The sequence below is a fragment of the Plectropomus leopardus genome, chromosome 12, assembly GCF_008729295.1.
Source record: "Plectropomus leopardus isolate mb chromosome 12, YSFRI_Pleo_2.0, whole genome shotgun sequence".
Lineage (NCBI taxonomy): Eukaryota > Metazoa > Chordata > Actinopteri > Perciformes > Serranidae > Plectropomus > Plectropomus leopardus.
Genome location: NC_056474.1, coordinates 4,316,529 through 4,330,972, shown reverse-complemented (window position 1 = coordinate 4,330,972; position 14,444 = coordinate 4,316,529). Strand labels below are relative to the sequence as shown.

The 14,444-nt window shown below is 39.1% G+C and overlaps 1 protein-coding gene across 1 annotated transcript in view; it reads right to left on the bottom strand.

Annotated features, from left to right (window-relative positions):
* Window positions 1-564: 564 nt before the first annotated feature.
* LOC121951430 (guanine nucleotide-binding protein G(olf) subunit alpha-like) overlaps window positions 565-14,444 on the bottom strand; it is a 67,580-nt gene continuing 53,700 nt past the window's right edge. The window contains exons 6-12 of the mRNA XM_042497752.1: window positions 10,555-10,609; window positions 10,377-10,450; window positions 8,237-8,295; window positions 7,929-8,049; window positions 6,191-6,321; window positions 6,032-6,099; window positions 565-2,964 (exon numbers count right to left, since the gene is read on the bottom strand). Coding sequence (XP_042353686.1) covers window positions 2,818-2,964; window positions 6,032-6,099; window positions 6,191-6,321; window positions 7,929-8,049; window positions 8,237-8,295; window positions 10,377-10,450; window positions 10,555-10,609 — 655 coding nt within the window. The 3' untranslated portion in view covers window positions 565-2,817. The remainder of the gene's footprint in view (window positions 2,965-6,031; window positions 6,100-6,190; window positions 6,322-7,928; window positions 8,050-8,236; window positions 8,296-10,376; window positions 10,451-10,554; window positions 10,610-14,444) is intronic.

The following is a 14,444-nucleotide window of genomic DNA, read 5'->3' as shown; positions in this document are numbered from 1 at the left end:
AACTAGATTTATAATAATATTATTATTAATATTTAATAACAATATAATTTTATATTTAAAATTATGTGTGGGAAAAAATATAATGAAATATATAAAATAAAAACTTTTACCTTCTGCACTTTTTTAAAGGTTATTTCCAAATTTGTCTTAGTTTTTATTCTTTTTTTGTTGCTTATTTTCAGGTAATTTTCTTCTAACTTTTTTTTAAAACTATTTTTCTTTGCTAATTTTTGGGCCATATCTTGGTAAGTCGCTCATCGCCCTCTCCCCATCATTTTCAAAGAAAGCAAACCAATTTGCTCAGGTTTAAAGGGTTAAAGACAAATGGGAATATACCAACTGCTAAAATAAAATGAAATTCATGTGGGCCTACATTTCTAAATTTAAAAAAAAATGAAAATTAGAAGTATTGTGGCCACTGGTCCCAGACGTTTGGACTCCACTGTGCATGTACGACCCCTCACATCGACTCCGCCGCAGCATCCGCAAAAACAAAAACAAAAAGAAAACTCAACGGTAACAAATCTGGACACAATTGGACACCAAGATGGAAATAAAGCAAAGTCCTCTAATGTGCCTCTTTATTTAAAGAAAATAAAAATGTCATTTAATCATCCTCCCAGGCCAAACAAGGTTTTTGCACCTCCAGTCAGTTCACTCTCTTTTGGGGATAGACGTGTACTGTAGCAGAAGAAAAGGCTGATGCTGTTTGTACAAGGAGAAGAGCTTGTCTTGTTGGGTGCTGCTCACACATTCATAGTGCCTGTGCCATTGGGTATGGCTCCAAAGGACCAAAGAATTACTAATATTGCACGCTCTCATTTATTCATCTCCATTCTAAACATGCTTTCCTATGTGTGTATGTATACATATTTACCGTATACATACATAGGTATGTACACCTAGGCACACACATAATTAAACATGTATAATTGTACATATATATTTATATAGACCTATAAATTTACATGTACATACATTTATAAAATTTTACACACAACGCACACTCGCCCTCACACACGCGCGCACGCACACACACACACGCACACACACACACAATGCGTCTGTGAGTCTATGTTTGTCTTATGTACACATGCGCACAGGCACGCACATCAGTACAGATCTCAGACACACTTCATATCGAAAAAACGTTGGTTCCTATTAAAACAACACCAGGTTGCAATTTGGACACTTTCAATGGATTTCCAATGTTTGTTTAAAGCTGTGAAATTCAAAATAAAATAAAATAAAATAAAAAGGAGGAAAAATAAAACCAACAGAAGAAGAATAAGAAAAAAAAAAGGCATGGCGCTGCAACATCTGGTCTTCACTGCAGGTAAGTGGTTAATTTGCATAATGTATACAGGTTTTTAGGATTTTTTCCCTATTTTTTATTTTTTACTAAACAGCATTTCCTTTTTTTTATAAACCAGAAAAAACTAAACTCTACAGAGAAAGTCCCCTACCCGCAGTCTTCCGCTGCTGATAGAGATTGACATCAAGCTGTACAGCGCAGTCGAAAACATACTTACATCTGAGCTCATTTACAGGTACAGCCATAATCAAGGCACAAAGATCTACAAGTAGATTTGTTTTTCTTTCAATTAAGTTGTACAAAATAATATTACATTTTACAGTCTGTACAGGATAATTCAACCTTGCACAGTGTACAAGTTAACAAAAAAAAAGAGAACAATACATTTTTCTCTCCCGTCCCTCCTCCCCTCCCACCCTCCCCTCCCATCAGTATCTCTAAGCTAAAAGGATGGTTTGTGTGGAAAAAGGAGGCAGGTCCGAGTCCGTGGAGGCAGCAGGGCTAAGGTGCAGAGAGCTCAGTCCCTTTTCCTTCATTTAAATCCTTCATCGTGTATTTCCTGCCCCCCTCCCACTTTAAACTTCGCTCCACACGTCTCTCGGCTGCTCGGTGCACCCTGCAGCTTGGCAAGCTAACATCGTGACAGGGTAATAAATATTGTGATGCTACATTGTGTGTATGCTTCCTCTGGAGAAAAAACAACAACAACAACAACAACAACAACGAAAAAAAAAGTTATTAAGGAACCTGATGCAAAGTGCATTTATCTCTTCATCCACTCGGCTCCCCTCCGTCCGCTCCTCTCCGTCCAGTCGTCTTCCACGCGGAGAGGAGAGGCAGGTCAGAGGGGGTGAAAAAAAAACCCAAAAAAAAACGGGGCGCAAAGGTCATGGTGGTGACGCCAGCTTTAACCGGCAGGTGACACACAAACATAAACACATGCTCACATGGCATTCCTCCTTTTCTTCATTACACACACACACGTTAACACACACACACACTGCCTCTACACTGAGGTCCTGCAGGTGTGTTTTTTATGTCTCCACACCCACCGAGTCCAGGTCCAATGACAAAAGCCAAAAAACAGGACACAAAGGGGCAAAAAAAAAACAGGAGGTAGCCCAAGGCTTAGTGGAATGACAAAAATCAAGGCATTCAAAAGGAAGGATTAAAAGAAAAAGAAAAAAAAAGAAGAAGAAGCGGCACGCAACAACTTTGTTCCCCAACCTTCCTTTCACGTCGGCGAAATGGGGATGAATCGGTCTCAGAGAGAGAGAAAAAAAAAGTACAAAAAGTTAAGAAGAGGAAGAGGATTTGACACACTTCAGTAGTACTTCATAGTCCTCGACAGGAGGGGTGGTCGGGAGGGTTTCTTTGGGGGAGGAGGAGGAAGGGTGAGGGAGGGGTAGGAGGAGGAGGAGGAGGAGGAGGAGGAGGAAGGGTTCGTCAAGGATGCAGAATGGTGGAGAAAAACACAGAAGGCTGACGGAGGCGGTCTCCCATCACAAGAGTTCGTACTGCCGCAGGTGCATTCTCTGGATGATGTCCCGGCAGTCGTTGAACACCCGCCGGATGTTCTCTGTGTCCACGGCGCAGGTGAAGTGGGGGTAGCAGTAATGTCTGCCGTCGCCACTCGCAGTGCTGATCCGCTGAGGGGGGGACAGAGAGATGGGACAGAGGACGTTAGAGGACAGAAATATAATCTGAGGCGGCTTCAAGCTCCTCTTTTGGACCTTCAGCGAGTCTCTGAAGCTGCGTTCAACACGCCCTCGTTCACTCCCCCTCGGCACTTGCCCTTAAGGGAATCTCCGTTCAAACTGTCTGAAAAACTGAGGTGAACTTGGTAAGATCGACCCTCAGAGGAGCGAGCGAACAACGATGGTCACTCTAGAGGTCTATACCGCCCACAATGCATTGCAGTTATGCTAGTAAGTTAGTTATTTGACATGACAGCTTCTTCAAAGTGAGGTTTTTCGGTCTCGATCGCCCCCTGGTGTCTGACTGCAGTACAGGTCCTAAGGCCCGCCTCCATGTTAGTTATTAAATTATAAAAAAAGAGGCTTTCCCGCCATGATTAACAGCCGTGACAGCCAATCCGCGCACTCATATTCAACGTAGCTGCCCACGATTGGTCGGACGTGTGTTTGGGCGGGAACTCCCAACTGCGGAAAATCGCTGCTGCGCAGATGCAGGGCTCCCAATGACATCACCCTCGCAAGACGGCAACGCTCGTATCCGGATATTTCAGCCTCACTTCAGCATAGCGGGGGAAAGTGGGGGCGCGTCATCCATCTTTATCTACAGTCTATGATTTGACGCAGGAAAATCCATCTATGGTTAGGGGTCAGTAATAAGCAAAACAAAAAAAGGAGAAGCTGAATAAACCAGTAAATAAAAACCAGGTGGGTTCACTGTTAGAATAACTTGTAATGACTCTTAAAAGGCTAATAAACTATGTTCGTTTAAAAATAAAAGAAAAAAAGGAAATACATTCACGCAAAATTGCAGGATCTTGCAGGTGTTCAGAGGAAATCCCTGTTATTCAACGATCAATGCCATTACGAGACTATTATGAAAGACACACGTGAAGACGGGGGACAACTCATGAAAGGACGGGGGGGGGGGACTTGTGACACACCAAACGAGTCGCCAGAATAAATGTTGGCATTGTATGTTTCTATAAACCAGGGATATTTTACTTTTTTATGGTTTATTCATGGATTTGTTATCTGAAACTAATCATTTTAAGGCTCACTGGGGGACTGGAACCTGTCCCAGATTACATCGGTCAAGAGGCGAGGTTCACCCACAGAGACAACCAATCACACCAAAAATAACACCTACGGCCAATTTAGAGTCACCAAGTCACCTGCATGTCTCTGGCCTGTGCGACACTGCGAGGACTCAGTGTGGACCTCTGTGCTGCCTCAGTGTCTTTTATATGTAGAGAATATGTCGAAAATTTTGTGTTTCAAATTGAAACTTTCTGTTGTGACAACACTGTGGTAAACAAAGGTATTAGGAACAAAATATTTGGCTGCAGTTACAAAATCATCATGTTTTGGCTTAAAATAACCAGTTTGGTCGCCACAAACAGAGCTTAAAATATCCTGACGCCTCACTGAAAAAAAAAACCCGCTTTTGTCGTTTGTGAGTCTCAAACAGTGGTTTGCTTCTCGGCAGCTGCTCGCCAAAGTGTCACGCCATCCACCATCCCCTCCTCCTCATCCTGATCATAAATTTCATGTAAAATGTCATCTAAATATGATGATATGAAATGTACAAATATATCAGTGGTTTGCAAAAATGTACAATGACTATTTTATTCTGGTGATCAGGCTGGAAAAATATATATAAACTGGAACTGAATAAACTAACTAGATCGTTTTAACTAGAGGATGCTTTGATTTGATTGATTTATATTAATGTGAAATGTAAAAACACACACAAGGTTGGTCAGCTGCTTTGCATTTCCTCTAGTACAATTAATTTTAATCATATTTTACAGATTGTGCTTGTTTTTAATACAGTTCTGTATAATTTGTTTAGTTTTATTTTGCTGGAGGGGTGCGCAGCCGTAGACTGTAAAAATAACCGACGTAGCTACTGTGACGTCACCCACTGGTTTGTGGACTGCTGCTTTGAAGCCTCGGATTTGGCATTTTGTGTATTTTGGTTTTTTTTGGAGCCAGAAGTGACCATATTTGGACGAGAGTTTGGAGCAGTGAAGGAGCGAGGGGTGGCTGTCACTCACAGACTGTAGCGACGCCTCTCAGACAGCCTGTCACTCTAGTGGTCCTGCTCTTAAATGCGTGTAACTTTGGGTTTCAATAAAATGAGTGAGTTACAAAAAAAAAAAAACCACCTGTACAGCTGTGTTAAAATTAAATATAGAGATTAAAACTTGTTTTGCAGCAGAATGTAAACATGTTTATTTCTACTGTAAAGTTGGGCATTTTAACATGGGGGTCTAAGGGGATTGACTGTTTCGGGGGCAGCCTCGAGTGGCCATTTGAGACCCTGCAGTTTTTGGCACTTCTGCACTGGCTCCATTTTTCAGTCTTTGAGGCTGCTGCTTGGACGCCGTGTGCATAAAAGAAAAAAAAAGGCCATCTGCACAAAAGAAGAGAGGAGCTGTGTGATGCGTTCTGTGGTCAGAGTAGCAGCTGCAGTTGATTATAACCACCGCTGCGGGTACGCCGCGGCAGACGTGTTTTGACGAAAACAAGTATGCATACATGTTTTTGCTATATCTCTGTTTTTATTCTTTGACCACATTTCCTATACCAGTCAGCCAAAGCCTGGGCTGTATTTCCTGTTTTGTTTTGTTTCACTATTTTTAGCTCTTTTTTCATTGTATGTCTCTATTGACTGTTTATATGTCGCTGCACTTGTTTTTACTTTTTCTGTTATCACTGCATTACCTAAAAAGAAAGATGTGTTTTGCCAAATCCAGAGTTAAATCCAGAAGTAAGGGGATCTTGAGTTAAAATAATTTTGCAGGATGCACAGCAACATGATGCACAGCTCATCTGCATTAGTCTTGTCCTACTGAAAGGATGTTTTATTAAGTTCAAAGCGCCAAAAATTCGTTGTCGTATGTGTTTGGCATCACAGAGCATAAAACACAGAGTCATGAATTAACAGGACATTCATGGACATTCATTACCTGCTCTGCTCACTTTAAACAGTCCAGAAATGCAGCAAAATACTCACAAGAAACTCATCTCGGATGAAGAACTTAGCTCTCGTCACTCTTGGGTCTTCACCAGGTTCAGGAGTTGCTGAAAAAAAACAACAGATTCACTGTTAACGCCGAAGTTTAACATGAGAAGGGAAATGTTTCTAATGCTGTGGGTGTTTCAGGTCACAAACCTTCATTTGGTATGGTGTAGCGAGCATATTCAGGGAAGTAGTCTTCAATTTTGGATTTTCCAGCTAATACTTTCTCAGCCAGCATGTCCTGCTTGTTCAGGAATAATATGACCGATATAGTGCGTAACCATCTGAAAAACAACAACAAAACACCGTTAAAGAAACAGCGTATGGACTCGGTGTGGCTCCCAGTAAAGCAACAAAAAAAAACAAAGGACAGAAAAAACTTTTTTAATGTGTATGAACACAAGAGGAGAGAAACAATTAGCTTTGCATTTCAGCAGAATGAACAACATCTGAATGAGGCCGCACTGATTATTTAGACATATCTGATTAAATTTTATTCAGTGTCTGCTAACATAAGAAGGGCTTTTTTTACACAGTTGTGGATGGCGAATCATGTTTAATAAAATGCTTTTCATACCCCTTAAGCTATCATGTATCTGTTCATACCGTGCAAGTTTTTCATACATTAGTAAACTAACTATAAAATGGAAAGATGTTGTGCTGCCTTTTCATCTTTACTAGTTAACAATAAGCAGCTAAAAACTGAGAAAAAGTAATGTAAATCACTGGGCCGACTGCCTGCAGCTTAAAAAAGCAGACAAAATAATTATTTTAGAGATGAAACGTTTACTTGTAATCTTACTGTAAATATTAATATGACAACTCTGACTATTCTATTTGTTTAAATTGTCTCTCTTGGATGACTTACACTTTAGTAATGATGGATTTTTAAGCACTTTGACCAAATTATGTGACCTGCCAATACTTCAAAAACACGTTGAAGCGCGGTTTCGGTGCGCTCTGGCAGCTTTTCACCCGTTGCTGCACGAACACAATTTTTAAATATCCCGTCAGAGAGACTCTCAATCTAGCCTGCTATTTTTTGTTCGGAAAATGTCGGCCTGCTACCGCTTTCTGTTGATGATGAACGAGGTGCAGACTAGGGTTAAAATGGAATTGAATGAATTTTTAAAGGGACGATATCCATCTCAAGAAATATCACTATATAACACTATTATTATTATAATTAGTAGTAGTCATAGTGGTAATATCAGTTAGAATAAATTAAAATTCATAAAAAAAAAACATAACTTGAAATCTTGAAACCATTTTTAACAGAAGTGTGTGAAAAAAGTCTGACTACAGTTATGAAGAAAAGGGAATGTGCAATCGCAGGAGAGATTCAATGTGTGTGTGTGTGTGTATGTATGTATATATAAAAATTGGAAAAAAAAGGGCGTAGGATTTGATAAGTATTTACTTCCTCCTGCTCCTGTTCGGACATGAAATGCTTATGTTTGTTTACTGAATATGTACGGTGGGCATCTGATATTGTTGTTTTTAATCATATTTTTATTTGTTGTCTTATTTTATTTGCCACGTTTGAAATAAATCTATCTAACTCGAAACTGTTATACCGCTGCAACCCTGGCGCAGACATTCCTCTGCATCCCCGGTGAAGAGGAGATACAGCGAGCATAAAAACAACAACATTTTAAGAGTACTGTCTGCAGTGGAAACACTCAACAGATTTAGGGTGTGGGTACATGTCTGTATACTAACGTTACTATACCAAAAGTTTTGGGTGAAAACGCAGCTTTACATTCTCGGTTTAAGCATCAGAAAAGCAGTAAGCAGGACAAGAAAAGGATTACTGGGCAGAGGAAGCCCTCCTGAGCCTGACGTGTAAATCAACCACTCAGCACAAACTTGATTCATGTTTCTGACTCACCTGTTGTTCCAAATACTGCGGAAGAGGTCCAGGGCTTCCCGTAGCCTGTTGGTGTTATTGTCTTCCCTTATTACCATGTTGTAGCTGCTGCTGGCCACCACGAAGATGATAGCAGTGACGTCTGGAAGAGGAGGAGAGGAGCTACGTCAGGACAGCTTAATGACATCACACGTGTAGGAATAACCCCAAAAATAAGAGGTGATGGCAGAAAATACTCAAAGACAGACGAGCTGTGATAGGAGGAGAGCGTGCCGTCGGTCAAGGACGTGCAGAAGAACAACGGGAACGAAAAAGGCTGAAAGTCTCACCGTTAAAGCACTGGATCCATTTTCTCCTTTCATCTCTCTGGCCCCCAACATCAAACATGCTACGGAGGAGACAAAAATACTGGGTCAGACACAACAACACACTCGCTGCTGTCCTCTTTAATTAAAGAGTTCATATTTCTATTGGAACATCAGGTACATATTGTACTGCGGTTAGCCTGAGAACGTTTACAGATTTATTTTCATTGAATATTCACATCAAGAAACATCTTTCAGATCATGATAAAGATCTGCTCTCTGCTGCTGATCTGATCTGTAAAATGGGACAACGCTGAGAACATGAATAATCCATTAATCAATAAACAACATGAAAAAGAGCATGCTTTGTACATACTGGGTACCCTGTGTGACCCTCGCTAGATGTTTAGAAGTCATCAAAGCTGAATAATGAAAAATGCACACCCAAAGGGAAGTCACGTCCCACAGCTCCTCTATCAATCATTCAGGATGATATAATTTGATACAAAGGCCCGTTTCAGATGGTAGAATAAGTCTGTTGTGTCTGCGACTGCGGAAATAGGTCATCTCATCTGACATCATCAAAACAGTTACGAAACACTTTAACTTTTATTGGCTGCTCTTATGACTGCAACCAAAATCCAAAATCACGGCAGTTGACCGCAGGGGATTCACGTCACATTTTTTAGGCACTTTGATGACGCTCTTATCCACCTCAGCTTCCAGCCGCAGAGCAGGTTTGGTGTTTGGTGTTTGGTTCAATTTTGTAACGGGGCATGACGTTTTGGGGTCTTAACACGAGGCCGAAGCAAATACGGCAATAACGCCCAAGAGGGCATTCTTAACTGAGTTCTTGGTACGACAATGATTCCAAAAATACAGTTTTCATGAATAGGTGACAGAAGCTGCTGCTTATGAAAGACAGTGGACGTGACTGGAGATAATCTTTAAGTGGGGCTGGTGTTTGTTTCGTCTGCGAATGTCTGCTTAGAAAGTTACGATGTATTTTTGTTTCTGTGTTTGGTTGCTTGGCACTGGGATTTTTAGAATACACAGTTTTTTTTAACTCAACCCTTTGAAACCTGAGCAAATCAGCTTGATATCGTTCAAACACATGGGAAGAAGGCAACGGCCAACTAAAGAAATGACTCCCCCCCACAAAAAAGGCGAGAAATTAGTGAAAAGTACAAGAAAATTACCGAAAAATTATTGGAGAAAAAAAAAAGAGAGAAAATAAAAAACAACCGAGGAAATTACCTTAAAAAAAGGATTAAAAATTATAATAATTTTGTAACATAATTTTAAATACGTAATTATTATATCACGAATAAAGTTTTCCCCTTGCTTTTTTATTTTTTCCTCTAGACATTCCCCCTGGCTTTTTAAAATAATTTTCTAAAGCTATTAATTTCTTGTAATCATTGAAACTTTTATCACAAAGTTGCTCATTGCCTTTTTTCCATGTCTTTGAAAGAAATTGCACCACTTTGCTGAAAGATGTAAATACTTGTAAAAGACATCTGACAGCAGCACAAGGAAAGGGATGTCACTCCAGAATTCAAAGGGTTAAAGTACTGTTGTTAGATTTTAAAAGTTTCAAAAAAATGTGGAACAAAAAAAATGGAACAAAAATATGAAGTGGACGCAGGACATTTAGGAGGTTGCCCTGAGTTATATTATGATGCCTTCAAGCTCTATTCAGTAAAAATGAGTATCGGGTGAAAGAAAATCATAATATTCTCTTCATGTGTTCAGTGGAATCTTGTAGAATTTAGTTTCTGGCAAGAAACGTAAATAAATATAGTTGATTAAAATTAACTGAAATTTTAACAGCGATATAAAAAAGATATTTCAGAGGGAATTATGATATATTATAATTAGTAAAAAGATTTTTGAAGCATTTTTTAAAAGTTGTTTTTCTTGTTAAAGGTTATATTTAAAGTTATTTCATAAATGTGTGCGATCAAATTTGTGCTCATTCAAAGGTAGTGATAAAGGGCTTATTATTTTAAAACAGTTTAGTTTTATTGTATTATAATGTAGATTTCTGTTTCACTGGTACAAAAGGGGAATAAAAAAACAACTACAAAATATATAAATTAAAATATTGGTGTCGGCCAAATTGTTATTTCAAACATCAATATCAGTCAAAAATTTCACTTACTGAAAGTTCACTTTGTCTACTTGGAACCTCGTCTCGAAAATCCCTGAAGTTAACACTCGGCAGCGTAGAAGGTCCTGCAGAACACGGAAACAAATCCAGTTTAGTAAAATTTACAACAAGCAGCGACCTTTTGGAGATTTCCAAATTATAAAGTGTGCACAATAAAGGGAGGGCTGACCTGGTCCGTTGGTGTGTAGTCGTTCTGTCTTACAGAGTCAATTCTGTCCAGGAAACTGTGAAGACAGAAACACAGCAGACTTAGATTTTGCACTTCGGTAAATCCATTTTTATCTGCTGCAGAAAAGTGACGAGCATTCAAACACATGAGACAATTCAATATGTATGAAAAGTGGGAAATGAATCTGATTAGTCTCCATAAAGACTGATTTCTAAACCAAACAAACATCAAAGCTCGCCACATCTCACAGAAACCCAATGCCACTTTCAGAAATCCCAACATTTATCTACTTATTTCAACCTCTTTTCAAACCTAATCACAGCTGTTATATCATTTATTAAACATGTCCTGTACTGCATCAGTTCAAACTGTTATCTAGTGGTTCATGTGAGCCACACCGGATGCTGCGAACGGCGGCCGCCATGTCTGACTCCCTGTAGAGGCTCGGTAGGCCGGTGTTATGGCAGCCGGTTGCCACAAGAGGGCAGGGCTGTTCAGTCTGGGCTATTTTGGTCTGTCTCTAGCCAGAGTGATTACATAAGGCGGTTATTGTGGAGGTTAGACAGCTTTCTGTTGCCGTCTCTTCACTACTGAGAGAGCATGTGCAGTAGCAGCGGTGGCGGCAGCAGCAGCAGCAGCTGGGCCTCTCTGCAGCACAGCAGGCTCAGGACACCGAGGCTGGGGACACACGGTCACGCAGGCCCCTGGACGGTCGTGATCACAAAAAGACTCAAACAATACTGGTCTAAGGGCCAAAATATCTATAGAGATTTTTAAAAAAAGATCCATAAAGCACTAAACAGGTATTTAAGATACATTATGATCCATAAAATTAAGCTTTACATGAAGGCAAATATATATTTTCCAAAACAGCCTGTATGAGTCTCCAGACAATTTAGGCATTTTGAACTTCTGGTACGTTTCATTTTTACTAAACACTCAGAAGTTCTGATTTCCAACTCTGAAAGTCAGTGAAACCTCATCAACTCCAACCTCAAATTCCCAAATGTCTGCTCCATGGATTTACAATAGTACAATTTACAGTGATACACTGTTTAATTAAGATTCCTGTCTTATTTGCGTCTCATTAAAACGGTCGTACACAATGATGTATTTAATACATTTTGATACCAATTCAGGCCTTAGATTTAAATGAATATATTCAATGCCCTTTAAGACTTTTTAAGGATCCACAGGAACCCTGAACACTGAACATTAAACATTTAAACATCAATCGTGTTTATTTAACTGTGGGAAGACAAAACTGTGATTAATATTAGATTAATTGTGTAGCCTTATTAAGAAGTATCAGAATCAGAAAATCTTCATTGATCTCTGGGGGAAATGGTGGTTTCTTTCCTGTCGCTCTGATGCCAGCATAGAGAATTATAGCAAGTAGAAATAAGTACCAGCACAAGTACATAAAAACACAAAATATAAAATAGAAATAGAGTGATTTAAAAAAATTGGCACTAATATGTAAATATTTGAAAATAACAGTATAAGTACATATGATATGCTGGGTATGTGAAGTGTGTAAAAATACAAATGTAAAGAAATACAGTAATAGACAATTAGCACTAGTGTGTGGATATTTGAATTATAAATATGGATAATGCAACGAATGTGTGAACAGTGTAAAAAACAAGTTAAAAATATAAAAATATACACGTGTGCAATGCTACAACAAACAACAGAGACACACATAAGCAAGAATAACAATAAGAATATATACAATATGTGTCACATGTTCAATAAAGAACATGCACATTTAAACAATTGCACAGATGATTGTTGTGGTTAAAGTCAAGGCTACAGCCATGATTGTGACAGTACAAATATTTAAGAACAATAATTATTACTATGGTGAGAGGAGCACATATTAAGTGAAGGATATGAGGAGTAAACGAGAAGACCTCCCAGCGTGTGAGACACAGATGTGGACCCATCTAACCATCCTTAACTGGTTACCCACACCGTCACTGTCACAAGACAGTCGGCACGGCCACAAGAAACTCGAAGCACGCAAAATGAGAAAGTCTGGATTTTTGTTAGATTTCGGCCGGGGATGGTTGTCAGTTTATTTTCAATCCAAAACCCTAAAAGTAGCACACCCAACACGCCCATGTAGAATTAAATAACCTAAGAATGAATGCTCTATTATTCATATGATTATGAAAGATAACACCGCTCATGTGCTCTGACAACAATGTTCTCATCACGCCGACTTTATTTCTGCCTCACACAGTCCACACAAAAGGAGAAGTGAGGCTATTTCTGAAAGAGCACTAGACTTTCACACACAGGGTCCGTGCATCGACGGTATCACCAGACACAACGGCATCTAAAATGAATTTCAACGAGGAAATGTTATGCAAGATCATCAATAAATAGTTATGACTGTTGGCTTACTTTTTATAATGTTACAAGAGTGACAAATGCATGCCACATGTAACCACAGGTTGAAGCAACATCTAAAAATTGCTCATTTATTATTTTAGTGCACACTACACTTTGTACTTATTAACCAGACGAGGCGTGTGTGCCGAGTCATCTCCCCGGGCTGATTAGAGGTCTGATCCTGGACAAAAAACGTACAAATTGACCTTCAGATGGTCGTTTCTTTCTCTCTTAAGACCTTTAACACCTAAATCTGAAACTTAAAGACAGCCTGAGGAGTTTATGACTGCAGAGAAATGCTTTAACAACAGCTGCTAATGTTTTTTATATCTCGATCGCAGTGGTTCCAGAACTTTTTCCACTCATGAATACAAAGTTATATTTTCTTGTGACCAGTCATCATATTGTGGCTGCTCGTTCACAAGTTGATTTTCATCTCAGACTAATTGATGTGAACAATTTAAACAGGCCTGAACAAGTAAATCTTTACAAAAGCATTTTGTCTTTTTTTTGTTTCTCACCCAGGAAATCATTTTATGAAATAGTATAGACTATAGAGGACAGTGTTAACTAAAGAGACTTGGTGACTCCTAAAACTGATGCAATGGATAGAAAAAAAACTGAAGGAGAAGCCTTAAAGGAGGTGAAAATAATACAGTTTCCAAAACATTCTCAAAGAAGATTGACAAATTATTTAATTCAAAATGTAAGTCTGACAGTAACCTTTTTTGTTCTTTTTTTCGTCACTGATTAGTCAGCCGAATTGTTTGCTCTAAGTCAGTTTATGAATCAGTGTGTAAGATTTACAGGGCTCCCCACACGTTCAATTATTTTGTGGCGGTCTGCCACAGTTAAAACATTTGCCGCCATGTATTGATTTTATATTTTAGGAACTGGACAGTTCTTTAGGAGCATTATTGGAATATATACCGTTTTGTTATTCAGTGCAGCACATTCTCGGAGCGCAGAGTGTACTCTGGTCACAGACGGAGCAGTAGAACATCAGGCAGTGTGACAGTGTAACAGCTCATTGTGCTAGGTTTAAAAATTAGCTTTTTGCAGCAGCTTCTATCAATCTGATCGGCTCTGATCAAATCGACTCAAATATCCACTCCGCAACTTAACCTCCTCAAACTGCTGTTGAGGAAAAACGAACTCACGATGAGTTCTGCCTGTGCTGCCTTTATAAACCCAAAAACGGTCAGTGTATACAGAGGGGGAACGCACAAAATGATATGAAACAGACACACACACAAGATAAAAAATAAAAAAAGGTAACGATAATTCTAAGGTATCAAAAACACAGCAACTCGTATTTTCAGGTGATTACACACTAAAGAAAACTAACATATTATGTTATATTCAATTTATGCTACAATATCCCCCTAAATCCTAACTGCTGGACCTTTAATCGATGTAAGATTTTTTTTTAAAACACATGTTCCTAAAACCCAGAATGGTGTAATTAAATTACTTGGTATGTCAGACAA